Source organism: Hylaeus volcanicus, chromosome 3 (genome assembly GCF_026283585.1).
Source record: "Hylaeus volcanicus isolate JK05 chromosome 3, UHH_iyHylVolc1.0_haploid, whole genome shotgun sequence".
Lineage (NCBI taxonomy): Eukaryota > Metazoa > Arthropoda > Insecta > Hymenoptera > Colletidae > Hylaeus > Hylaeus volcanicus.
Genome location: NC_071978.1, coordinates 16,163,350 through 16,190,727, shown reverse-complemented (window position 1 = coordinate 16,190,727; position 27,378 = coordinate 16,163,350). Strand labels below are relative to the sequence as shown.

Here is a 27,378-nt window from a genome sequence, read left to right as displayed (position 1 = left end):
TAGCTCAGTTTTAACTCTCTCGTCTTTTTCCACGCGTTATGAATTACGGATCGAAAATGTACTTGGTGGCAGCTTGAAAGCATCTCCTTTGAACGAGTTATTCCGCTAAGTACATTAAACGCAATAGGATGCGCTCAAAGATTTAATGTAAAAAGAGCATGCACAGCGTGGAGGGTGCAATTGAATTTACGTGATAAGAGTGTTAAGAGAGTCACAGTGTTCATACGCGGTGGATGCGTTGAAACCTTTCCTCGCTCTCGTGTGCTCAGCCATTGTCACTCTCCCTCTACTCAGTTTCTCTTTTCTCCCCTTTCAATTCTCTCTCTCTCTTTTTTTTTAGGTTTGTCCTTTTTCTCCCTTTTTTATTTCTCCTTTACCTCTGCCACATTTCTCTCTACTTTCAACTCATGTTTCACTTTTCTCCCCATCTCTCTATCCTCCCCTTCTATGACTTCTGCTTTATTTCTTATTCGTTTGATTCCGTTCTTTCTGTTTCATTTCTTCTCCATCTTTCTACTTCTGAATTCGACTTTTTGTCTATCTAACTATGAAACTAGCTGTAAAAAGGAATATACGAAGAAATCTATTATTCTTTACACGATTTTATTTCTGGTTTGAATAATTATTTATGAACCTATCAATAGTACAATTTTCTAGAGTTCAGTAGTTGGTAGATATGTCGAGTTGTAATGAAGTATTCTGTTTTTGGTATCAATTTTCATCTCATCGATTACAATAGAAAATCAAATTAGTTGTGTGCCTGAGCTCGACACTATAGGGATAAACAATGCGTGGCATCGCCACTATAGTGTGGCACTACTAACCCTCGGTACGTGATTCATCAAAATACGTTCCCGCTACTTGCGTCGGACAATGTTTATTATGGCATTAACCGCGACCGTGGTTTTATGACTGTATACCGGATCCTTATTATTGTCCGTTTTCGAACAACGAGACGATCTATATCGTTTAACGAATTGCGATTCACGTCAATTGTGTTCGATCTACAGGTTACATGATAACTCATTCTCAACCCTCGAATCATCGCGCCGCGATCGACGCGCTGTCTCAAAATGGGGTAGATTTATAGGTTTATTTATCAATTACATTCCTTCATGTGTTTTCTGTTGCCAACAAGTTGTACATTAGTTATACAAATGCTCTTTGTTATTTTTTTTTTAATGTGGACTCTTCACAGATTCTCTTTTTACTTAACATCGGCTCCTATTATGTTATATATCGTAGCATAAACCATATATGTATATATACATCATATTTTAATCTTTTTTTTTCGTGCTATTTAAATATAAATCTTTATAAAACTATACATTTATGAAAAATTTGCGTTCGTGAAAATTTATCTTCTTTAATCACTAATTAAGTTTGCTGGACCAACGATGTCCCCTCAGAGGGGATATCCGAGTGCAAAGGATTAATTATTAATTTCACACTTGAGAAATTAATTTTGCGACTTGTCAGTCGATCGATTTTATTATCGAAACCGTTACTTGGCGTTAAGTAGCTGATCGTCGCTATATCTATGTACTGTCTATCTATTTATCTATCTATCTAATTTTGTCTAATTTGATTTCTTCCCTGTATGTTTGTTCCTCCATTTTTGTTCTTGTTTGTTATTCACTTGGTCCTCTTCGGGGTCATCATTGTTTACGCTATGGTTCCGTTTCCGTTCTTTTCCGTCTCTCTTTTTTCTTGCCTGATGCTTCGGTTCTTTCCTACCGGGTGGTTCACGATTTCAAAAGCTGCAACAGACCGTGGCGGAGATAAGCTAATGACATTACGCTCTCTGTACAAGCATCAGCGTGAAAAGCCTCCTCCACCGTTTTGTGTTTACGCGGGTTCGTCAGAAAACAAACACGATAAAAAAGACAGGAGGACACCGACGGTACGCGTCTATCCAATGAGAGTAAGCGCGGGTAGAACATTATTTTTCTATCGTTCTTCTTCTTCATTTTTCCTTTTTGCATATCGATCCCCAGTACCGTTTGTTTGCCATCGCTTGTTTTTCATTGCGGCTTTTTAGCAGGCCATCTCTTTTATTTTTTAACAGTTTTACTTTCCCGACTGTTATCGAATATAACGGAGGGAAAATACTGTTGTTGATCAAAATTTATGGTGATGGTTCGAAGTATTTTGAATCTAAAAATGGAAAAATAAAATTCTGTGTTTATGTTGATCTCTGTTTTGCTTTATATCTCATGATTGATTTATCAGAAAATGGTGAAATTTAATATGAAAACTTCTACATGAATGTATACATGAATATGGATTGTTGGGGCTATTATATTACTTAACAAATGTCCTCTGTGTGAATTTGTCTGTTTTGTTTCGTTTGATTCCATGTGTGTTTGAATAGACTTTACACATTAAACACATTGATTGTCTTCTCTAAACCGATTTATTCTTTCATTTTAGTTGTATTTTATTTTTCTATTCCGTTTAAACATAAATACAGATCACGTTTGCAAATATTTAGTTATAAATGAAAATATTGGGGAGTAAAGCAAACACACGCCAAGCGTTAATTTTTACGAATATACGACTTTTAATATTGTTTATCTATCTTATTCTTTGTAAAGATATTGTTTAATCGACAGGAATTTAAAGATTGTTTAACTTTTCGTATTTCTAAGAAGAAAAATGAATTTTAAAACAGAAAATCATGTTTGTATGTGCATAAATTTCACAAGCAAAAATCATCCCTTTATCTCTGTGGTTGTAAAATTGTTTTTTAACATACAGGATCTTCTCGCTGTGCGGCACTGTTTAAACAATAGAATCCACCCTGTTCAATCTGTTACGGTTTGATAAATGGCGAATGCCCGGTATTCCAAGTTTTATTCCAAGGGAAGGTGGAATTACGTGTGTCTCATTGTGACGTCGATTTATGGCACCGCGGACCCTTGATGTATTATACCGACAGCGTGTAAATCCGTCTTCGAATCAGTCCACTTTCTATCCTTTACGCACAAGTTCGTCTCAATTTGAAACTTTAACAGGGAAATTGGTCTATTCGCCATATTCGCGTAACGAGCGATCGTTAAATTCTTGCGCTCCCTTTACAATAGCCGCAGTTGAAACAAAAAGTAGTATATGAATATTAATTACCCTTTGTGATTAAATTTTTGGCTTTGCAAAAAAAATGTTACGCAGTTTCGTTGAAATGTCTAACGAAGTCTGGCAAATACTTCTAATTAAAGGCCAGATACGTTTCCGTCAGAGCTGCGTTTTTTCTCTGCGAATAATATTTCGCGCGGAATAATTCCGTTCGTATTACTGAAACCACGCACGGATGTCTTTTCATGCTTTTGAAAATCGTAAAATTCATTCTACTTGGATTTTTCACATACACGAATGCCACGTTTAAGATGAGACCCTTCGAAATTCTTTGTGTCCAGAAATATTTCTGAAAGGAATCTTCGGAATAAAAAGGGATCCGTGTTTGCGACCTTTGTAATTGCAGAGTTAAGAATTTTGGATATTTATTGTTAAGCATTTCGGGAGGTTCATAATTTAGTTCCTTAAAATTTTAGTAGGTCCTTTATGGAATTCATAATATGATACTGCTTTATATATGTATATTGACTACATTTTAGTTAATGAAAAGTAAATATGCTATTTACGGAATATTGAAATGGAAAAGAGTAGTGTTCAATCTATGATTAAAGAAAAAAGGAGTAATGATTTTTTAAGTGTTAATTTGTTTGTCATAGTTTTATTGTAGATGTAGGTGCGTTCCACGATACAACATTACAACATTGTTATCTAAAATAGCATTTAATAATATCTAAGAAAATAATCGGTAACTTGTTCTATTTTTAGTTTTGTAGAAAAGTGAAATCCTAAAATTAATTTCTAATTTTATAGTCTGATACATCTTTATCTAGAATAACATTAAATATATTCTTTTAAAAAATAATGATTAACTCGTGATTTTAATTTTAATTTTGAGAAAATGGAAGGGGCTAAAATTAATTAGTAATTACATACATAACCCAAGTTAGATTTCTACGACTGGGGTGGTTTATGGGTGGTTTATTTTATTCATTTTTTAAGAGGTTGTATCGTTTTATTTGCAATTTTTTTACGATACTTTAGTAATTACAAGACTAATCATATATTTGGATAGTATCGTGTAGAGAAATTATACAAATTATAAGAGTTGTATTTCATACATGAAAAGTGTTTGATTTCTGTCAATTTTTAATCATCCAAAGCGAATAATTAGAAATGTAATTAACGTCATAGTAAACGCTTTGCAACGCTTTTCATTCTAATATTAATACCTAGATTAGATTTTTTTTCTGTTGGTCAATTTGAAAAACGACCAATAATTGGCGATGATCAATCATTAATGTTTAAAAAACGATGTTTGAAATTTTAAATAATCGTTGAAACTGTTAAGGTGGCATATGCACTCCTGGGAAGACAACATAATCTCATTATTTGTTTTATCATCCCATAGTTTTTAATTTTAATTGAATGCTGTAGAAAATTGCACCTGGCCTAGAACAGTTTAAACATGGAATGTTACTAATGCCTATATCTCAGCCTTTTGTAAACATTTTTGAATAAACAAACTATCAAATTATTCTTAAAAGATATATTTATAAACTGAAAAAATTCTGATTTTCTAAATTTAATCATCAAGTCTGAATCAAGTTGCAAATATTGGCCTGCTTTGGATTTTCCTAGACGCGTATACCCTTCTAATCCAATTAATTTATCGGATCTCTCCCCCATAAATTACCATCTATTTGAAAATCTGGATAACTTACCCAAAGAAAAGCATGCGATTAACCCTTTGAGCGCTGAGAAGCGTGACGCTCGACGCTGTGTGTGGTTGAAACTCCGCCAGTAGTAACATGTGTTGTGGTTGGCAGCAAGTTCATAGCGACGGTCTACGTTGAGTACATATATGCGTTGGTAAACCATAGCGAAAGTCTCAAGAGGACTACAACGGAGGTTTACTAGGGGTTTGCCCGCAGGTTTCATTCATGTTTCGACTAAATCCGCGAGGGAACCTCCGATGAACCTCGATGTATACGCTGTCTGCGTGCAATAGCGTTTGCCTATATGAAATGATTTTCCTCAGCTGGATAAAGTAGAATCTCTGTTTATGTTTCTTCAGCTTTCGCGACGCATCCGTTCGCGTAATCGATGGTCCCAGATGGGAATGAAAATATAAACGCCAAAGAAATATTGTTGTATGAATGGGAGGAGTCGTATTCTTTGTCAAAAATTCAATTTCTTCTTAAACGCATATTAAGTTTTAATATGAAAATATATTCTTCAATCATGAAATCAAAATTTAAGAAATTACATTAGTTACACGAGTTTGTAGGAAGATGTCTTGACACTTTGTACCATGCAGCGCAAATTGTTTATGAATTAGTAACAAAAAAAGCGATGAAAAATAAACAAGAAGAAAGTTTTGAACGTGAGAAGTCTTTGTGCAATCTTTTCGTTTTTGGTGTTGGTACTTGGCAGATACATACGTGGCTTTTTAGTATGTTAAAAATTTTTTACTGTATTTATCTTTCATGAAATTTCTAAACTCGTATTAAGTATTCCAAAGTAAGAGATACGTTTTGTAGATCTTTCGAATGATTCGAGTAACATCAATTTTCGACTATTCTTTCGGTTATCCTCAAATGTGGAAAATTATTAAGAAAATATGTAACGAAAATTACGAATAACTTTTTGAATATACAGCGAGACACAAAAAGATCATAATAAGAATAATAAAACAAGTTTTAATATTTATCGTAAATAACATTCGTATCCCATTACACAAGCAAAGATGTATTTTGCTCTGTATGTATATGTTTTTAAAGTTTTCATGTCAATGGGACAGTAAAGTGATCGAAAACGATTATATACAATTATTTACATAGCGTCAATGAATATTACATATAGATTGCTCTGCAGATTTATAAGTTGTTCTATTTGGTATTATTATTATCATAATTATTGTTAAATATTTTGACTACGCATATGTGGAAGTGTACATACATGAACATCTATTAAACTAAAATATAATTACAATTCTTACGTGCAAAAGAAACATGAATATTCGTATAAAATTCAGTGTTCGATCGCGAATGTTTGCAAGGCACGTGACTGAAATTTTGAATGAATTTGACACGAAGAAAATCCATGTTGATAATCCAACGCAATGAAAACGGTTTAATGTGTTTGTTTCAGTGGCTTCAAGGAGTATGTGGAGTGCTCGCATCATACGGTTCGTCGAGAATGCGGCGATGACTCGGCTCAGTTTACAAAGGAGTTCCTTGACAGAATGTCGAACTCGCTTTTGAGGGTAAATATTTGCCACCCCTGGTTGGGGAGAGACTGTTGTTACCGCTTTGAGATATGTCCGGTCATGTTACGTCAGAGCATCCCTGGAGTTGTTCGAAACTCGTGTCATGAAGTATACTACCATAAAACTCATAAAGGCGTACTCTACCTGCCATACACACGGGGGCGACGATATACTTTTTATTTTTGACGTTGTGGTCATAAATTTTTATATATATATCACCGAAGATTTAAAAGACGTTATCAATTTTAATTTAAGTTACTATTGCACAACAATATTAAAGTCGAACTTTAACATTCGAAAACTTTAACATTATAAACATCATTTAAACGTTCTCTAAGATTATTGGTTTCTACAGGGTGTTTCCTACTTTTCCGACAAGATTGTAGGAGCATGATCTACAAGTGCAAACAAGAAAAAAAGTGTTATATGAAGTTTGTTTATAAACGCACACACATTCAATACTGTCTTCTAATATCGTAACAAAGCGTTTATTAACAAACTTCATGTAACATATTTTTCTTGTTTTCACTTGTAGATCATGCTCCTGCAATCTTGCCAGAAAAGTAGGAAACAACCTGTATAAGAATTAAATTCTACATGAGCTGGGTGGATTTTCGAATTTTTAAAAATAAACAGTTCACATCTTCATTTAAAATAACGTATAAACATCCATATTAAAGTGAATTATATCATTACAAGTATTTATCACAAGTAACTGTATTTTTGCATGCTCACTGGTACTATCGGATAAAACTAATTTAGTAATTTCCTATACATGTGTGCAGTCCAGTACGAAATTACGAATACTTAAGTTCTTACTTTAGACATAATCGAGCCGAATCATAATTAATAATGAATACTATTGCAAGTAATTATATATTTGCATGGTCGTCAATGTTATCGAATTAAATAAATTTAGGAATTTTCCGTACACGCAAGAAGTAAGAGTCACGATTTACGAATTCTTAAATGTTTACCTCGTACGTAATCGAGTCGAACCATAATTAACCAGAGTGTTTGCGTGTGATTTGATTGCAGGCGTCTTGCGAACCCTACACCGAGGAGGTGTGCGCAATCGGCAGCGGCGCCAGCATCTTCAGGGTGGAGACAATAGTCCTCGTGTTGGTGGTCCTCGCAAGGTACTTCACGTAAGTGGTTAAGCACCACTCGTGGCCGGAAAAAGGGGACGATTTCCGTGCACAACGAGCGCCGTGCTGAAAACCCGGGGCCCTCCGTTCGTTCTCCGCTTCCGATTCGCCAAAGTACATATATATATCTTTTTTTTTCTTACTTTCGATGAGAAAACCAAGAAGAGAAATGGGCACACGCGCGAGCGGACTGTCGAGTATCGAGAGGCACGGAGAAGGAAATAGAGGACAGAGACGGAGAAGAAGTTGAGAGAGCAAGGTAAAACCAAGGAAGAACGGGATCAAAGCAACGACACTGCGAGCGGAGAAGAAAGTTTCGCCACGCACGTTTCACCCCTACAGAAGTTTCTCTCTGCACTCGTGCGGGAAGTGTTTCTCTTTGACACGAAACTTGGCTTGCGCGAGGAAAACAAAGGGGAGAACGTGCTTTCAGACACCGAGACGAGCTTAATCAAGCAATCAGATGCCACGAGCTAGACTTGGTACGTGTTCGTTCGACTGTTAGTTGGTCGGTCGATGCCTGGATCGATGAAACCGATCTGGATTCCTGGTTAGAAAAAGATGACGTTCAAGCAGGAAATGGATAAGTGTCGAGAGTAAACCTGGAGAACGCAGAGATGAAATTGACACCAGCGTAGCAGATATCCAAGTGTTGTGCTTTGGTTGCATTAAGATTTTATTTACCAGGTAATTATTTGAATTCAAGTATTGTTCGCAAAAGACGCCATAGAAATATTAAAGAAGCACGGAGAAGTATACTGCGCGTCATAGAAGATAAAACCATCTCAAAAGATAGCGTTACATAGACAAGATATCTTCCATGCAAGACCATCATTAGCGATCATAGTTATCTTCAAGTTCTTAGGACATTTACATTCGTCTTCGTTATTAGGAGGAAACTAGAAATATTCCTCACATCTTGAAATTGAACATCGCAGGCGGACTGTTACCTATTACAACGACCAACATCATCCATTCTTTCCACCATTCGAAGAATCGGAATCGAAGATGAAACCCTTATCTCCGAGACATCGTGCAAAAAAATGTCACCACGAGGAAAAACGAACGCGGAATGCATCCGTCGCCTCCGATAGTTCTGCATCTCCTGTTCACGGTTTTCGATCGGAAGAACTTGAACCATCGTGAAAAGCTGAATCTTCCCTTTCTTTGGAAAATGCAAAATCGTATTATCGATTTGTGGGTCGGAATCTCGAAATATAAGAGGTGGAGATGGACAGTGATTTCTCCGCTGATGCTTTCTTTTGGGGGGGGCGATCGCAGACGACTAGAGATGTTCGACTTCAAAGTGTCATTGTTCAAGATTTGGGCGATCGAGTATCTCGTTTTCCAACTCTGCGATTCGACTACCACGATTATTTGGATTTGGTAGATTCTTTTGAGTAGTCACTCTCTATGGTCTATGCACGTCAAAACGTAAACGATCGAAACAAGTACAGATTTGCGAAAAGGCAATCACAGTGATACCAATTCAGTTCATTGAAATTATAAAAAAAAAAGAAAGAAAAAGAATAGAACAGGAGTAACAGAAGAAACTACAAGCAAGATGCATCTTCTTAAAATAGTTCCAGTTCCCGCGTAAGAGAATAAAATGTTTCGCAAGACGGATGTTTCGAGTGCGAGGCTGCGATAAGCGAGAACACTTGGCTTCCGGGTAAAAGGAAACCGTGACAACGTTTCAAATACAAGATCCGTGCTCCCGTGAGTAGCTTCGTTCTCAGGCGACGTACACAAGTCGACAATCACGGAACTCTTACAAGCTAAATAAATTCGACAAACGAAGTTCGTATCGTTACAATGAACACTCCATCTTGTCCCGCGGCAAAAGTGGAGTCTTTTCTGCAACGAGTGTCCCGTGCAGCGGCGAGCAAACGTTGGAAGAACGGAGCAAAAATGTTGGCCATTGAAAGGAGGATCCGGGGGAGGAAGTTGGAGTGGCGAAAATCTCTGAAAGCGGTTCAGAATGGAAAGGATGAAAAGAGGCAGCGAGCAGATAGAAACGCGAAGAGAATTCATTCTATCCCTCTTTCGGCTCGGAAACACCTTTCGACTAGTCAGGCACAGCTTCGTGAAATAAAGATGACGACGTTGATAACAATGTTGTTCGGAGGCGAGGCTGCCGACGCCCGGACGAATCTTCCACCTTCTTCGGCAAAGAATCGATACTTTTCCTAGAGAGCGGATGAAACACAAGTAATAGAAAAAGTCGGATGCAGAAGACGTTTTCCAGTTCCTCGATTGCTTATGCAGTCGTCGAGTGAGGAGCACGCTCGATGTGGGATAATCGAAAAGTGGAGAGCGACGGTGTGACAAGGAACTGATAGATAGGTGATTGCATGCAAAACTATGTCTACATACTATTGACACCGGAATCATTTCTTGAAAGAAATATAAGTTTCCCCGAAGACTGCTAGTCTATCCCTCTATCTCCAAAGAAATTCCGTACTTCCAGATTCGCAGAATTGAGATAGACTCGTCTTTCGTTTATCGAAGATCTCATCGCAACGACGCAAAATACAGCCGACACTGCCAACGTTAACCCAAATACCCGAGTGCTTGGTTTCTCAAGCTAGTTTTAAAATTCGACGACGATCACTCGAAAAACAGCAGTCAACTCGACCGTCCGAGTGCCTTGTTCTTCAACTCTAGTCTTTAAATTCGACGGTCTAACGTAATTTACAATCAGCGATCACCAAAAGTAAATCGTCCAATTTAGGGACAAAGAAGAGCTTTTCTTGTTTCGGTTTGAAGAAGACTATTTACTTGCCGAAGAGGAGAACGTCGAATCGAGTCCAGCGTTAAGCACATCACTTTGTCTGGCATCAAGACCACTCACGGGAAAACAGATAGCTCCAACCGTTTGCTCGAGTCCTCGGCTTTATCGTTTGTCCAGAAAGTGGCGAGAGGAGCGCCAACGTCGAAAAGAACTGTCACCGTTCTCTATGCACTCCATCGGAGAGTGCATCGCGCATCGCAAGCGAACTGGAAACAAGGAGAAAGAAGCTTGCGAACCCCGCCGCGTCCCTAAAGGACGGTTCCTTCCGGTACGTCCCTCGAACGATCGCTGTAAGCAGAGAAAGATAACGGGTCGTGCCCTCGAGGAGTCGAGTCTCGCGTTGAAAGGGAATTACTTCCAGCGCGGTGGGTCAGTAGAAGTTACATCTGGACATCCGAGGTCCTGCGAACCAGGGTTCCGTGAACTTGCGGGCATTCGTCTACTCTCTGCCAAATTCCCGATAGAAATATATACACGAGGTAAATGATGTAACGTGAACACCTACGATTAAAGTTCCGTACATAGCGTTCAAGAGTCCGAGACTTTAAAGCCTATAACCTTGTAGATCTGAAGACCAGGAACAAACATTATCTTTTTTCCTTTGCCATAGCAACTAGTTTTCTTATCGTCACACAATTCATCGAGGACGAGTACTCGAATAACCGTCCAACTCTAGTCTACAACTGGGATTGTCTGCTTCCAAATGTTAACATGGAATCCGTTCTTACCTTGAATGATCGTGGTATTGCCAACGAGTGCTAGAATATTTCTAAATGATCGGATCTATATTATATATCTTGATTCGAGGAATAACGAATTGACATTCGTGATGAACACCATTTCCAGATTTAAATGTCATCGAACTTCTACGGCAATTTTCAAGAGACACACCTATTCGAAGATGTTTTGACGGAAGAATGGGATAATATTTGGTTGAAAAGTATTCATCTATTTCAAGAAGAATGGGAGCTGCATTAAAGGCAATGGATGGCCTAACACTATGTTGATAAAACAATACTGCGAATTTCACAGGTGTTTCAATTATGCTCAACTCTGCATATTAACTTGGCAACTGTCTGGTTTAGCTGCACGAGTTCTCCTATTAACCACTGTCGAGAGCTATCATCCGAAGATTAACGATTACTTCAGAGGAGAAACAGACGTGGCGCTAGTTACTTTCCGTAGTAGCCTGCGACATACCCCGTTGTCATTTACACGGTATCCGGAAAATTGATGGAGTCTCGTCGACGATGACCAGGAAGCAAGTAAGCACGGTCGATTCCTCGGTGGAATAAACTATTGTTCATCCGTGTAGCTTGTTCTTCTCAACGGATCGCGCTATGGGGAAAAAAGTAACCAAAGAACTGGAAAGATCCTTTTCATAATTGAGGCAGTAGGTTGTCAGACGTTTTTGAGCGACCGGTCATTCGATTCATTTCTTACAAATGGAATACCACTTGAATGGAGAACACCAAGAGCAGTTACAAATCGAACGCTCCTTCGCGAAAATATCCAACCACATAATAATAAATATTTCGCAAGTCGCGAAAAACACCTTACTGCAAAAAACTGGATTCCAACGATGGGCTCTCAGCTGTCGAGGAAATGTTGCGAAAAATGCGACTAGGAAGGACGAGGAAACTGGCTGAAAAGCATTAAATCGTGAAGCATGTTTTACAGCTCGGACCCTACGGACGAAAGGATGGAAATTGTTGGCTCTAAACGAATTGCTCGCTAAAGGGGGAAAGGGTCGAAACGTATAATTTAAAGAGCAGGCGGAATATGTTTTATCGAGGGAGACTATCGTTTCCTGAACTCCTCTCGTAAACGTTGAAAGACCGATAAAAGTCTTAGCGACGAAAGTGGCGGAAACGGACACTGGAATAGGAAAAGAGAGGAAATGGATCGAGTGTCAGCTGCTTCGACGAGGGTCTGATTCTCGCGCACGTACCGTTTCCACGTCGGTCCGAAACGCGTTCTAAATAGCAAGTAGCTCGCGAGCAGGGGTAAAATCACTTTCATCGTGCGATCACGCGACATGTGCTACGCTCATGGAAAAAATCACAGACGGAAGAGGATTTCGTTCTTCTGGTACGTGCCGTTTCTATCTTAACGCGGTCTGTCCGTAACGTGGGCAATATCGTTCTCGATCCCCCGATAAACACGTATCTGTCAACCGATTTTCGCTTCCATGCGATGTCTTCGGTTTGTTTAATACAATTTGCTACCGTGACCTCGGATAGCGAATACCGAGCTTTAACCCTAATTACTGGTGCTACCATACGCTAGTAGTTGAATTAATTTGCGCACAACAACTCGAAAAGTATTCTTTTCAAAATTCTTTTCTCAAGGAAACAAATTTAAATCTCCTTCCGTTGATATTTAGTATGTAAAGTTTACGTACACATGGCAATTAAAGACTAATTTGTTTTATTTTTCTATTGTATTACAAATATTTTTATTTTATAATTATCCTATTTGATATAAGGTATGCCATCAGCTCCAATTTATTTAAGAGAATTTTATATTACTATAATACAATACTATCGGAGGTAAAAGGCTTCTAACTGGAATACGGATTTTATTGGCGAGAACTTTTACCATGTTATCTTTGGCCAGCGATGAAATTAGATTTCTTATGCTTTCTAGTTTGCAGTTGGTTAATTACATCTTCTGTAGAATGTCTCCCTTCGAACAAATTATCTAATAATTATCTCCAATTGTGATGAAACAAAAAAATGTTTTATTGGTAATCTGAATGGATTATAGTGATGTTTTTCAAAGTAAAGGGCTGTTTAAAAAAAAAATCTAATCTAGAAAAATCCAGAGGATTTACACATCTCTTGTTATATGACACATTGATCCCTGAAATTTAACAAGTACAACACATTTGCCTTATTTCATTAAAAATCTTGGACACAGAAATTCTTTTTTTAAAGGGGTATGCTATTTAACGAGTTTGAGAACCACTGTTCTATAATACTATGTTGGAAACAAATTTTCTTAGTACATTTTCATCCAAGATGAGATATTCGATAAGATCTGAAAATAAATCGCGGCTCGTTTTGTAATCCAAATGCATGTCCATCGTGGAACGTGCAATGTGTCGATACGCGAGACGTCGATTCCGGCAGCAACGTCTCTATCAATGGTGGATTTGCGTTTCTCGGTAGAGGTTACGTGTCTGTACACAGTACACTGTCGCAAATACAGCGATGTTTCTCTGTAAGTTTCTATTACTTATGCAGTACCTCGGAAATTGACGAAAATGGACGAGAACGACGAATTCTGTCCATTAATTTGGTTTCAGCTATTTTCAAGTTTTATCGGTTTGGCAAATACGAAAATGCATTATCAATTGGTGCTGATTGTAGGTAGAAAGAGTTGCCGAATTTGGGTTAGTTTGAAATAAATTAAAAGGGTCACTACGTTCGCCTTCGAATCATTTAATTCAATTTTCCGAAGAACATTATACATTCGGAGGTTTTCTATGTTGAAGCATTATTAGACTCGAATCCTAATTTAGACCACTGTAGAAACGAAGGTAATACATTTGCAGATTAAAATAATCTCGTATTGAGATATCAATTAGTAGATACCTATTCATACATTTTATTCATCACTTCTTAGAAAAAGTAAAGTTTCTTTGGCAGTGAGCAAATTAAAACAAATATTTCGTCATTGGAAGTTTGAATCGATGATTTGGTCGCATTAACTATTGATCTTCTTCAAAATATAAATAACGTTACATATAATATTAATAATTTTAAATAAACATGGGGATAACGAAAATTTGAATTCACGAGCTCTTTTTTTTAATAAAACCTTTTTTTTTTAGAAAATTTTTTTATATTATCGGTACAACAGTTATAAAATGAATAATAAAATTAAATCAGCGGAGAAGTTTTCTTTATCGCTGATTAATTTAACAGCTACCGGAGAAACTTTTTTTAAGAAAGAGGATTAGAATCAGTGATTATTATTCACACTGTATTACGTTCGTTTGGTGTTTACGAAATCCTGAATTTACGAGTGGATTCGACGGAATAGAGGATTCGAGTTCCGGTGCACGTTTCGGGAACGCGCGCGCATACCTGATGCGCGTAATTTATGCACGTTTTCATCATGCGATAATCCTCGGGCCGTATCTTGTAACGCGTGACAAATAGATCGTCGTCTTTGACGCTACCATTGTTGATCCGACGACTCAATGGGAAACTCGGCTCCGAAGTCATCCAATCGAATCGAGAAACGGCGGCAGCCTGTTCATGTTTGGAATTGTTTGAAACGTGTCAGATTAACCTCGCGATCGTGTAACGTGTAACGTAGTTACTCTATAGTGAGAAATGCTTGTCTAGTTTCGAGGAACGCAGGTACAGTTATAGTTTCTGTATAAAAATATTAACTCACCCCAGGTCAAGTTGACTTATGTACTAGAATATATGAGGGGTTTTGTTTGAAAGTACTACAAGTCCATATTATTTTGTATGCAGATATTTAAGGGCTTACATTTTTATAGGTTCAAAAATATTAGTTGCTACATCGGCTCTGCCGAAGAGTGGCCCGTTTTTGACTCCTTATTCTTGAGTATGGGGGGCGCGATACTACACTCGGTATTTGAGCGAGCTGTGACGTGGGACACAGATTCCTGCGTCACAGCTTAAATAATTTTTAAATATTATTATTATATATATTTTACTTGCCTATCGGCAAGGTCAGGTCTTTGTCACAGCAGTCCCGTACGGGCCCTGGCTCGTATGTGAATTTCTATGTCCTTTTTTTTACTTAAGATTTGGGATTTCAAATGGATGCGAGCGGTTAATTCAACTATAAGAATGTTCTACTGTTAACATGCCACTGTAATATTTATTCAATTAATATTTTCGTGGTATTGATTTTGATAATACAATGAGTTATGCGATTTGGCTCAAATGTATGTTTGGTTGACAAGATTTAATACACACACTTTCTTTCCTTATAAACTCATACAGAAAATACACATATGAAATCGTCAAAAATTCAGTTACGCATTTAATAAAGAAAAACAATAAAAAAAATATATATATATTTGTTCCTAGAATATCAGATAGGGTTACCCCGGAAATGAAATATATCATTTATTGATATTCCAGAAACCAGAAATTGTAGTTTCATATGATAAAGAATACAATAAAATTGTCGGAATAATATTTTATAAAATATCAATGGAAATACCACCCGAGAACATCAATTAGGGATTCCCCGGAAATGAAATATCATTTATTGATATTTCGAGTGGTCGCAACAAAATAATTTCATAATCATTTATACAAAAATATTGATTGGAAGAAAATCAACTCACCACTAAATATCTTTACAATACAAGTCGAGAAAAACGCTGGTCTCGATTATGTGCGTTGTTCTGGTCGCCCTGTGATTGAAGGAAAGCACACACACACGTTTTACGGTTATAATTAACGCTAAATTATATTTACAACAAAAAAAAATTAATATCAAAGTATTTGAATAAATTAAATTTATAAAAGAAATTGAATAAAACGAGTTGTTTTACGAGGAATTAGAGTCTTTGCCTACCACTCACTTCGTATAATACTACTAAGTTCACGATAATGCAAACTCTGCTCTAACTTAGCTCGCTCGGATTGCTATCACGCTCGCGCGACTGTACGATGAGAAGTAAGAAGGCTCGTGCCTTGCTCGACCACGTAAACTCGGTGGAAGCTTTGGAGACAAAGGATCTTAGAACCACGTGATCGTCGCCAGTTTATAGAAAAAGTCTTCGAGATTTCGCGACTCGGTACACGCAAGACTTTGGTTACGAGTTGTACCGCGTCTCGCGCTTGGCGCGCCCACCAAACCGCTCGATTCGTCCTAGCGACAACGTGCGCGCGGACGAATCGCGCTGCTATTCGAGTTACGGCTTCGGTATTCGGAGCGTACATGAAGAAGAAATAGCAAAATAAAGGTTTAACCTAAATGCGCGATATTTACATGTCCTTCTTCCAATGATATCTGTAACCGTGATATTTGAACGCGATGGTAATATTCGGTGTGCTTATCTTTCCAACAATTATACATGTATACGCCACTGTTACATTACATGATTTAACGCCTTTCATTCGTAACAAGCAACGCATTTAACATATTTACAATACTAAACCTATTAAAATATTAACAAATTGAACATATTTACAAAACTTTATACAAGGTGCGGCACTGCCAACAGGGTGAAAATGGCGTGACGACGTTGATTTCAAGGAAGGAATGTGTAACTTTATTCAAAAATGAATTTAATGAACTACCGTCAAAGGCTAGGTTTGTGTTCGATTAGAACGAATTCGGGATGGTAAACCATCAATAAAAAAGAACTCTTCGTTTCTGTTAAATAATTCTAGACTTAATATTTACTAAAAACTCGCCGCAGAATAGTTAAACATGTATGAAAAAAAAACGAGTAATCTAATATTTAAACGAACATCTAAGAGCAAAAGTAAACTCATTAATACGACTAACAGATTTGTTTTGCAAGCATCGCTAAATGTAATCGAGTTTATAGCATCGATAATTGTGTTCTCGTTGTAAGGTATTTTTTAAGTTTTGTTTCTGTAAAATTTATTTAATTTTACAGGAATAAATTTGTGGTCACGTCACAGAACAAAAATTTTAAAAAGAATTCATACCAGACGGGAATCAAACTCAAGCCCGAAGTATGGTATTTGCAGCCTAAACTGCCTCAGCTATGCTGTCGTCTTGTGAACTATTCTAACGGAATCGAAGATACGTGAGCTTAACATTTTTTCAAATTAATATTTTATCAAAAACGACGGAGCAGTGCGCCTTACCGCTTTGCTCAAACACTTTCCTAGTAGAGTACTATACTATGTTAAAAGCTGATTGAAATCCGTGACCTCCAGTTCGCGGCCTCTCCTCGTTAGTTACGTTTTCGGGTTTTTCCGCAGCGGATAGAAACAAAGGTAGCAGCAACGGATGTCCTGTTGTGCCCAGGTGTGTAAGAGTGTTTTATTGCATGGACATTGGAGGTTACTTCGAGAAATGTTGTAAATTCAAGGAAATTGTTTTGTGTGGATAGGGTTGCAATTGAAGGGTTTCGAGTTCTTTGAATAGCGGTTGTTTAAATGTATTGTACGATATTGGAATGAGACAAGAGAGTAATTAGCTTTTCGAAGAGTGTTTAGGAGAAGACGCGAACCGAAGAGTTCCGTTTCATGGACGAAGCAGTTTCAGTAATTTTCAAGTAATTGGTCAGACGTCGCGGTAAATTCCGTTTGTTGGAGAGACAATTGTTGCGCAATACTCTACTACACACGCCATCTAGCGTTTTACAACCTGTATAACCTCAATACCGTTGATAGTTCACTTTTATTTACCTCGCTGGTGCTCGCGTTAAAAATGTCGCGAAACTGGAAAATAGAAAAATTGAAAACGAACGGCTGGACTTTCATTGGCTCGTCTAGAGTCGTAATTTAGTGCTCGCATTCGTGAACAAAGCGCAGTAATTACCGTAGCGGTTAATTGACACGAACAATGCTCGGCAAGTGAGTCGCTCGAACAGCGTCATGACATTGAAATCCAGAGGCTTTGGCGGGACTCATTTTTGCGGGCATCGCGTTATCTTCCATTAAACGTTTTCCATCATTTGTCTGGCGGGAGTCAATGAAAATTCAATACAAAGGGGTCGATTGCGTTTCGTAGCGCTTGAGCGTTTCACGCTGGAATGTATCGGACAAAAAGGAAAAGACATTTTCTACACGACAGTTTCATGTATTTAGTTACGTTCTTACGCCCTTGTTAGACTTCGTCATTTATAATCTTTCGCGTAACAAATTTTGTTATTTTTTATTATGCCATAAAATCCGCAATTAAGAATCTTGTTACCCTACATATTCCAATTAGAAGCGATTCATACAGATAAATTAATTTAGTTTCTTCAATCTTAGAATCCGTGGTTAAGAGTCTCATTACCGTTCCTACATATTACAATCTGAAGAGATTCGTAGAGATCAAATTTATTTAATTTCTTTAAATTGATAATGAGTAGACTGCAGATCTTTATGCAAAATAAAATCCTCGCGAACGTGCCTACAAGAATTGAATCTAAACAGGAATTTATTTTATTCTGCAAATATAACAACATGAACTTTACTTTCCATCTTTTTTATATTCTTGCATATTGTTTGCATTTTGTAGTTTCTTTCACATTCAAATTTCCTATAAATGCATAAGGATCCGCAGTCTATTAATGAGTCTACATGATCCATTTGATTTGAATATCAGGGAAATATCGAATATAAATTCATCCTTATTTCCTTTATTTCGAAAGTAATTTTGAAATTTCTAATTTCTTGTGTACCTATTTAGATCTCGCTCCTCGCAAATTCTCTCCCCAAGCATGCTCAGTAGCTCTTCACTTGAGACTATCTCCTGAATTTCATCCCTAGACTCTTGCATTTGGAACATAAAAATCTGATATTTCTTGTTCATTTGTGAGATTCTTCAATGGAGGCCTTAATCTTTTAGGCGTTCCTTGCATAGGAGTGAAAAAATATAATATCATTTTTGGCAAATATCTTACAATGAGTAATTGTAGTTATTATTCACTTTGCCCCATAATCCAAAGCTTAATGCGATTGAGAAGAATGTTAAATAAAATTATTTCATTTATTTTATATAAATTAATTTTAATGTTTATCTGTTGATTGCCAGTTGTACCGTAAACTTTACGTGTTTTGTTATCAAAATTCAACGTAATTAGCAAATTTATGGTCAACGTACTGTACAAATTTGCATTGACTGTAAATTGGTGTTGGTAGCACTAGTAATTATGGGTTAATGGTTGATACAATACCAATATCAAAAAAGTTAACTGAAAATTTAGTTGAGTTACAGCACAAACCAACACAAACTTCTGCATTATTTCTCAATAGTTCTCAGTTGTTGTGAAAATGAACGTTTTTCAACTTCTCCTTTGATAGAACGGTCACGTACATCGACGACATTATAATTAATTCTGTAGTTGATCTGTAATCTCATAAGAGTATCTCATACCGAATATCTTCAATTATTACTTTTGAATTAGTATTCTAAAATCACTAGTCAGTCGTCTCTTAGATGTCGAGCTCTTCTTACAATTAGTCTGGGAACAATTTTATCGAGCAACAACGAAATCAACATTAACAGATGAAATTATTGGCGAATGAACTCAGCTTCCTCGATCTTTTGAGTGTGTTCAAGATTTTATACGTACTAAGAGATTAAATAATCAAGACATCGTCAAAAAATTTCTGAATCGATTGTCAGTCGTTAATCCATTAAAATGTACTAGAATTTACACCAAAGATTGGCAACATTCTTATCCGGATAAAAATTTCGAATAATGATTAGAGTATCGAGAATTTTTGATCTGCTGCTCGTTGAATAGTAATAATTCCAATATAAGTTGTGAAGTGAAATATTGTACGTTCAACAAATAAAAATATAGCTGTACAATGGAATAAACGGCGGTTTTTCATTTGTTGTTCGAATCAAATTTGGCCTATCTCTGATTTAAACAAATTATTTCTGTATAAAGAATGTTCGTGTATGTGTATATTTATGGATTAAAAACGACAATGATAAAATGTCAAGGCAGGATGCATTGCCTGTGTACAGAACGAATCATATAACTGATACAGATTCTATCCTTTATTGCACTTTTTTAAAATAATGCAAGTGTTAACTGTTAACAAAAAAAATGAATACTTCACGTTTTACATATTTTCGGATGTTTCTGATGATTTCTCGGATGGAAAATATATGCAGTTGAAATGATATTCGACTTTATTTATAAAAGTAAGACTAGGAAGGTTGTTTTTCTTAATAAGCTCATTCTGAAAAAATGCTGTTGCACTATTTCTTTTTATAGAAGTCTAATAACAATTTAAAAATGTGTACTTTAGTTAATGGTTCATTTTCCAACACTTTCAGTGATTCTCATTTACATAAAAACATTGTAATTATTAATGGAGGATAAAAATAATATAAGAACATGAGAACAAGAACAAGTCTACGAATGAAATGTTGATAAATTTTTAACCGACTTCGAAAAGGAAGAGATTACTCAATTCGACATGTATTTTTTTTTTCTTTTTATGGTGCGTACGCACATTCTTCACGAATGTTACCGTAGTGGTACACGTATTATCACGTATAATCTTAATGATGTGGTAAAACAAAGTAATGTGGAAATACACATGTAGAAAAATAACACTTTCTTTATTTTAAAAGAGGTATGTGCAGTTAAGATGTGCCACGCAACACCATCCATGAAATACAAATTGTCTCCGCCGTGTAATTGCACGCGTTACCATCGAAACCAATCGTGAAAAAGAAGATAAAAAGCATGCATTTCGCGAAACATTCTATGATTAACTATTAACCAAGCTGCCGAAAATCCGAACACGTGATTTATTTTGCGGAATGATCATCGAACGGAGTGAAATCCAAAGCTTTAATGATTAGTTTAGATGATGCAATTTCTTGTTCTCAACTCAGGAAAGATGCCAAACCCTAAATTAACGTCCTGTCTTCACCAATGATATTTCCACCGAATCGTGGTTAGATTACTAAAATTACGTTTAATCTATTATTTACTTCTATTTATTTATAACTTTAATTTTCGCCAAGTGCCGCCACATTGAAAATAAATTAGGCGATTCGTTCTCGAATTTTTATTTAGTATCGAAAGAATCGTCGCGCTGGTGCAGCGATTGCGTTTTTCGAGGAGTATTTTCGGCGAAGAAAGGACGATGGTAGAAGCAGAAATTAAACGGGAAATAATTGCGAGTGAAATTTTCGCATGGTCTATGAAGCTCGTGGTAAAAATTGCACGTTCACGGAAATCGCTATAATTTAAGGAAAAGAACTGTTCCCGCGTGGATCTTTGTGCAATTACGTATGCTTGTCACGCACAGAGGTACGCGAAATTCGTAATTTTCGCGTATTACGGGAATTTACGAGCGGGAAATAAAATGTGCGATTCGTGGTGTCGAAGAATTCGAAGATTTCTGAGGAAAACGGTGAATTTAATTCGTACTTCGTGGAATTTAAAGATATTTTATTCCGATTTCAATAAATAAAATGGTAGAAATACCTTTCCTCTGATAAAATCGTTGCATTTATCAAAATTATTTGATTTTGAATTTCAAATTCAGATTTAATTATTTATTAAATTTCTGAGTATTCTGAACGGTACGACAATGTAAACAAAAATTCCAATAAATTCATTTTTGCGATTTTTTTGTACGATCATCTCTTGAAGTGTCAATAATTGGGTGGTTTATCCAGACTGTATTATGTTTTGGCCTGCTTGGGTAGTGTAGGTACTCTTAATCCTATTTCTATGTTTTATGTTTTATGGCGTTAAAGTTTCTTACTATATATAAATAATATATATTGTCAGAGGAAAAATTCAAAGCGAAAACTCGACATATTGTAGAGCAGTGTTTCCCAAATGTATTTATCTACAGGATATTTATGATTCTACACTGTATGTATTTACAGAACACTTTCATTCTTCTACAGCTAGTTTGGTTTTAGACTAAAGAAATTTATTTTTGAAATTAGAGTAAAAATAGCTATACACATATGCAGGTTATAAAAACGGTAGAAAATTGAAATTGTATTTTGCATGAAAAGATGTAATATATTTTATTGACAAAATATGACGAGAAAACGTTGCAAAAAAAATCACTGATCAACTTCATACCATAACAATTATGTTATATTCGTAGCTCCGAATATACACGAATACAACGCATATTAAACTTTCAAAAGGAAAAACTAAATTTGAGATCTTTGTAAATATATATCTAGTAATATTTGTCAGTATATAAATGACAGATATAAATTAATGATAAAAATTACAATGATACGAAAATGATGTATACTACAAATGTGCAGAAGTTATTTATGTTACTCTATTTTCTTAATTATTCATTACGGAATACAATTTGGGAAACCCTGTTGTAAACGAGACAAAATAAATGCACGAGATTCAACTAATCCTAATTAGAGAAGAACGATAGATTGATAGCCACCACGAGCGAAATAAAATTTGAATTAAATCCGTAAATGAAAGAAGAATTAAATTCTAGTCGGAAATTGTCTTTTGTGGCAGGATAGTGAACGGTTAAACGAGCGGAACAGGAAAAGGGTGGTCCTCGATCCTGGAGTTGAGAACGGTCGCAGTTATTCTAATTATTTTTGTACCGTGTACATATTGTAGGCGAAGAGTATTAATTACCCGTTGCTAGGAAGAAGCTACGAAGCTCTACCGCCCTGTCTTTAGGTAGTGTCTACTCTTCGCTGTGTTTTTTAACTCAACGTTCCTTTCTATGGTTACTGGTCACAACGGGGGATGATTGGTCGTTGAAAACGAAACAGTAGTCACGCGATAATATATCACGGTGAAACGAGTCGTCGATGCCATCATCCCCAACGCCATTATTTAGTCCGAATGGTCATACTCGACTAGTAATTATTAATGGATGTGTAAATACATATATAGTAGATTCCTCGATTTATCGGTAAATCGGGGCTAGCGTCGTCCCACCTAATTTGGGGGTGTGGAACGAAAACGAAAGCTGAATGAAATCGTTCGATGTTTTGTAATTTAATAATATCTGTGACGGTGTGATAAATTGGTGAGTTGAATTTTAGGGTGAATTTTAGAGAAACCAATTTTTCTCCAGTGATGATTTTCAAAAGTATTATGCGTGGCGAAAAATTGATTATAATGTATGCCGGGTATCGATCCAAATTGTGCAAAATTCTGAACTGTGTACAAATTTAAAATTGCGAATAAAAGAGGATTGAAAAATTAATAATTAAAGTATAGAATGGAATTATATTTCCCGTTGAACGAGTATAAAACTTATTTGGAAATTTCTGTGCTTGGCTTTCATTTGTCGAGCATTGTTGGAATAAAATTCTGCCCGGTTCTGGTATCGATCACGGCGCAAAATGCAGGATTAATTATGTGTGGGTATTAATTTTGTAGTTATTAAAAGTGAGCGTTTATTTATGACGGTTGTATAAGAGTATTGTTTATGTTTATTGGAACGGCATTACTTGTAAGTAATGTGTTAATGTTTATTAATTCTTATTATTTAACGTTTCAAAGTTCCTCAAATATAATATAGTTGTCCAAAGGAATTTTGCTTCAATGTTGGGAAGAATTAATATCACAAAATCTGTTGACAAACAAATATGTTCCGAGTTAATTTGCATTGACTGATAGACACCTTCCAAATTTATGATAATAAGAATCATGAACGGTGTTTCTGTTAACACATTGTTTACTACGTGTATGTCATTCATTTATGTATAATATTCAAATTTTTATATACAATGGCGAAGTACGTTACACACATCATATTTAAATTTAAATATTTAGTAATTTTAAATTTCAAAGTTAAAGACACTATTACAATAGAAATCTGAAACATAAAAGAAAGTCAGATCATTATTACATTTAACAGACGTACAAGTTTAGAAATATAAAAGAGCAGGATCAATATTTTTCTGATAACCTAAGTGGTTTAAAAAACTTGGAGTAGCTTCTCAATGAAATTTTTTATAAAATTAACGGTAGTCGAATAAATTTTTAACGGATTTCACTTTACTTTATGCTTTTCTAAACTCAAATGCACACTTGTTTTTTGACAGTGAAGATACTAATTTAAATAATGGTTCGAATGAACATTTGAAATAAAGCTAAAACATCCTGTCGTTTGAATAATTATGAGCTACACTTTCATGCATCTCGTTTTTGTCGCGTATCGATTGATTTATGGCGAGACGAATGAAGGCAGGTATACGCTATAAAATAAAATAAACCATTAAACGTGTGATGGTTATGTACACTCTAAGAAAATAGGATATACGAAGTTAAATGGTAATTGCAGCTGTTTGCTTGGTATATTCAAAACTGTAACAGCTCACGAAGATTGTCTGAAATTTATGGGCTGTAGTTGCGCACACATGAGAGATGAAAGCACGAGTAATATAAAGCGAGCTGTAGGATAATACGAATATATTCGCTGAACGTCGACGTGCCGTCGAAAGTCTGAAATTCTTGAAAAGTTAGGACGACCGAGTGCTTACGTATACCCCCCGTAACTTGAATTACAGTCTTCGGGCAAAGTTGAAAGTGGTTTCGCCGAAGAGTTCGCCAGCTTACCAACTTATTCGCGTCTTGTCACAGACGCGTAGTTAATCATTCGTAGCTTTGTATATAGTAGCGAGTTAGTATGATGATAAAATGTCAAGAGAATCCATGTGTTAACCCATTAAGTACCAAACTATCGATTCTCGAACGTTAATGCCTTTCCGTATGTTGTACTCGTAGACACTTTGTTAAATTAGAAAACATAATTTCACCATGAAAAAGAAAAATATCGTTCAGAGGGCTATCGTCATACACGCAAAAGAATAAAAGATTTTTGTGAAGAATGAAATGTTAGTGTCTTTATACGTTATAGTACATGTAATAATCTTATAAATACATTTTTTTTCCTGATAATAACCTACATGAATTTTGTACTTTTATGTATAGAAACATTGGCATTCCACAATTATTTTTTATGTTAAATAAAAATTCTTGAAAAAGATCTTTTTTTTGCGTGCATACGATAATAGCTCATTGAGTTGTTATGTGTCAGTTGTATAGTGTATAGTGTACAACAATAAACAACGGTACTGTAAGCGTTTAAAAATATTTCTTTTAAAAATGTGAAAAGTCTGAAAATGTTCCAGACTAGAGTCTAAGACTAAGTAAAATGTAATATTTTTTTATTCACAAAATATAACGAATAAACGTCACAGAAGAAATTATCGAGCACTTTTTTTAAGTCATGACTTCATACCTTAAAAGTTACATTATATTGGTACATTATATTGATACATTTTAATATCAGTAAAGAAATATTTGTCTAACTGTCACCTAAGTAGAACACTGGGATTTAATGGGTTAATGTTTAAGGTCCATGAACTTTTGTCAACATCTGTTTGCGTGGTAAAGGTCCATGGAATGGCGTAGATGTATTATAAATCGAAACATTATTTATATTATTAAGTTTGCGATAGCGTAGTTTATCGTTGAAGAAAATTCTGTTGCGGGCGTCTGTCCATTGGTTCAAGTTTCTCGATGATAAGTCTATTCGACAGCGATTCTCGAATTGAGAACAGAGGATGCGGGGGTGCGGGGGGAGACGTGGCTGTGAAATTTTCATGTAGGAAAAATATCAATCGTGACTGCGAGAATATTCGGTGAGCGAAACGGTTATCGCTCACCGTCGAAATGAATAGAAAATATTACGGTAACGTAATCGATTAACGTTTCAAACGAACAGTGCCGCATGTGGGTGGACGTTTCAAAAAATTTGGGGGTCGCTGCGGACTGTACTCTTAGGGTGGCTCATAAGTATTTTTCCGTCCTTAAATTGATCATTCAAATATAAATATAAAAACGTGAAATAAGAATGATTATTATTTCGAATAAAAACTATTATATTAAAGTACTGTACAATATAAATATTATAAATGTTTCAGATATTTTGTAATTTTTCTTTTTTTATTTTGCGTTACACTAAGTGATGCAAAGTTTTCTAATTCTTTATTTTTTTTTATGTTACTTTCGATATTTTTATTAATAAAACGTAAAAGTGATGTAACTCGTAAAAGGACATTTCGAAATCTTGAAATTGTATACCACTCTTATGTAAATAAATGTGGGTAGTTAAAAAAGTCGTGCTAGTATAATATTCGCGGTACAAAAAACTTATGAATCACCCTAGTTTTAGGCAGGTGTAGATTGAAATTGTAGATGCAAAGAATTTAATTCCGCAACAAATCGAAGCTATTTATCGTATCCGTTGATTGTACGTGAATTATATGAATGATCGTTGTTACGAGATTCTTTTCACGAGTGAGTGTGTTTGCGCATTATGTGTGTGGTTCGTGTATATATATATATATTTTATGTTTGTAGCCAGTAGAGAGAGATAGAACACATCGTACGTGCGCGTTGTACTGTCGTCGTGCGAAAAAATTGCCATAAGCTCCCACCCATGGCTTGATCCGCTGCGCCTACTTTAAAAATAGTCCCCCGTCTTGGTGAATACAATTTGGGGCGCTGTCTAGGCGCCCTTTTCGCGCGTCGATACTAGAATCGCTCGTATCTTTCAGCACCGAATGGTATTATCGCTCACAAACCCGTCTGTACATTTTACTTGCGTTGTCGTGTTTTAGTCGTAAAAACTGCATAGAAGAAGAAGACGAGGAACGCTCGTCGCGCCGTTACTCGTACGCGACAGAGAAACTGCATTTTTTCGAAGAGGATCAGGATTAGACACGACGTATGCGGTTGGTAATCCTTTTAACGCGTTCGAAGAACGGCGCGACGAGCGTGGAACAGAATATTTATTTGTAATATAGTCGAGAGAAGTCGTGTAAAATATCGTTCACGGGCTCGACAGCCTGGAACGAAATGTAAGATAACTTAATACATTCGCAATAAAAGTCGTTTATTTTTCTTTACACTGGTCTGGTTCATTCTTTATCCTTCACATATTCCCCAATACAATAGCTTCGTATTGTACAGTGAATAAGTTTAATATTCGGACGCAATATAATTTTTACTTTGTTGCATTTTAGTTTTGTTCACAATGAAGGAGAAAGAACTTTGATCATTAATTACATTAGTATGTAGAATCTAGTTAACGAAAGAATAAATTTTATATAACCGAAATATAACAGGCAAATAATAATTCTCAGCCTTCCCCAAAAAATCAGTCCTTAGAACATTTTCTCCACGAAAATGAATAAATAAAAAAATAAAAACAATACGAGCTGCATGTACTTTCTCAAGTCTTATTAGATCAATTGCAATTGCGGTATTCGCTGAATTCACCGATAATAATGGGACGTAAAGGTAAGACCTCGTTCGATATACCTCAATTTCTAATTTTTTACAATGCAGAAGATAATTCGTATAGGAAAACTACAGTGAATGTGATGCGATGAAGGATGCGTAG

The 27,378-nt window shown here is 36.0% G+C and overlaps 2 protein-coding genes across 4 annotated transcripts in view; one reads left to right on the top strand and one right to left on the bottom strand.

The window, feature by feature from the left end:
- Positions 1-15,874, top strand: part of LOC128873831 (uncharacterized) — a 95,341-nt gene extending 79,467 nt beyond the window's left edge. The window contains exons 5-6 of the mRNA XM_054117723.1: positions 6,226-6,340; positions 7,382-15,874. Of these exons, the coding sequence (XP_053973698.1) occupies positions 6,226-6,340; positions 7,382-7,495 (229 nt within the window). The 3' untranslated portion in view covers positions 7,496-15,874. The remainder of the gene's footprint in view (positions 1-6,225; positions 6,341-7,381) is intronic.
- LOC128873829 (armadillo repeat-containing protein gudu) overlaps positions 1-25,079 on the bottom strand; it is a 166,503-nt gene extending 141,424 nt beyond the window's left edge. For all 3 annotated transcript variants that reach the window (XM_054117717.1, XM_054117719.1, XM_054117720.1), the window contains exons 1-2: positions 15,867-25,079; positions 15,627-15,695 (exon numbers count right to left, since the gene is read on the bottom strand). The gene's annotated coding sequence lies outside the window, so the exon portion shown is untranslated. The remainder of the gene's footprint in view (positions 1-15,626; positions 15,696-15,866) is intronic.
- Positions 25,080-27,378: the final 2,299 nt, after the last annotated feature.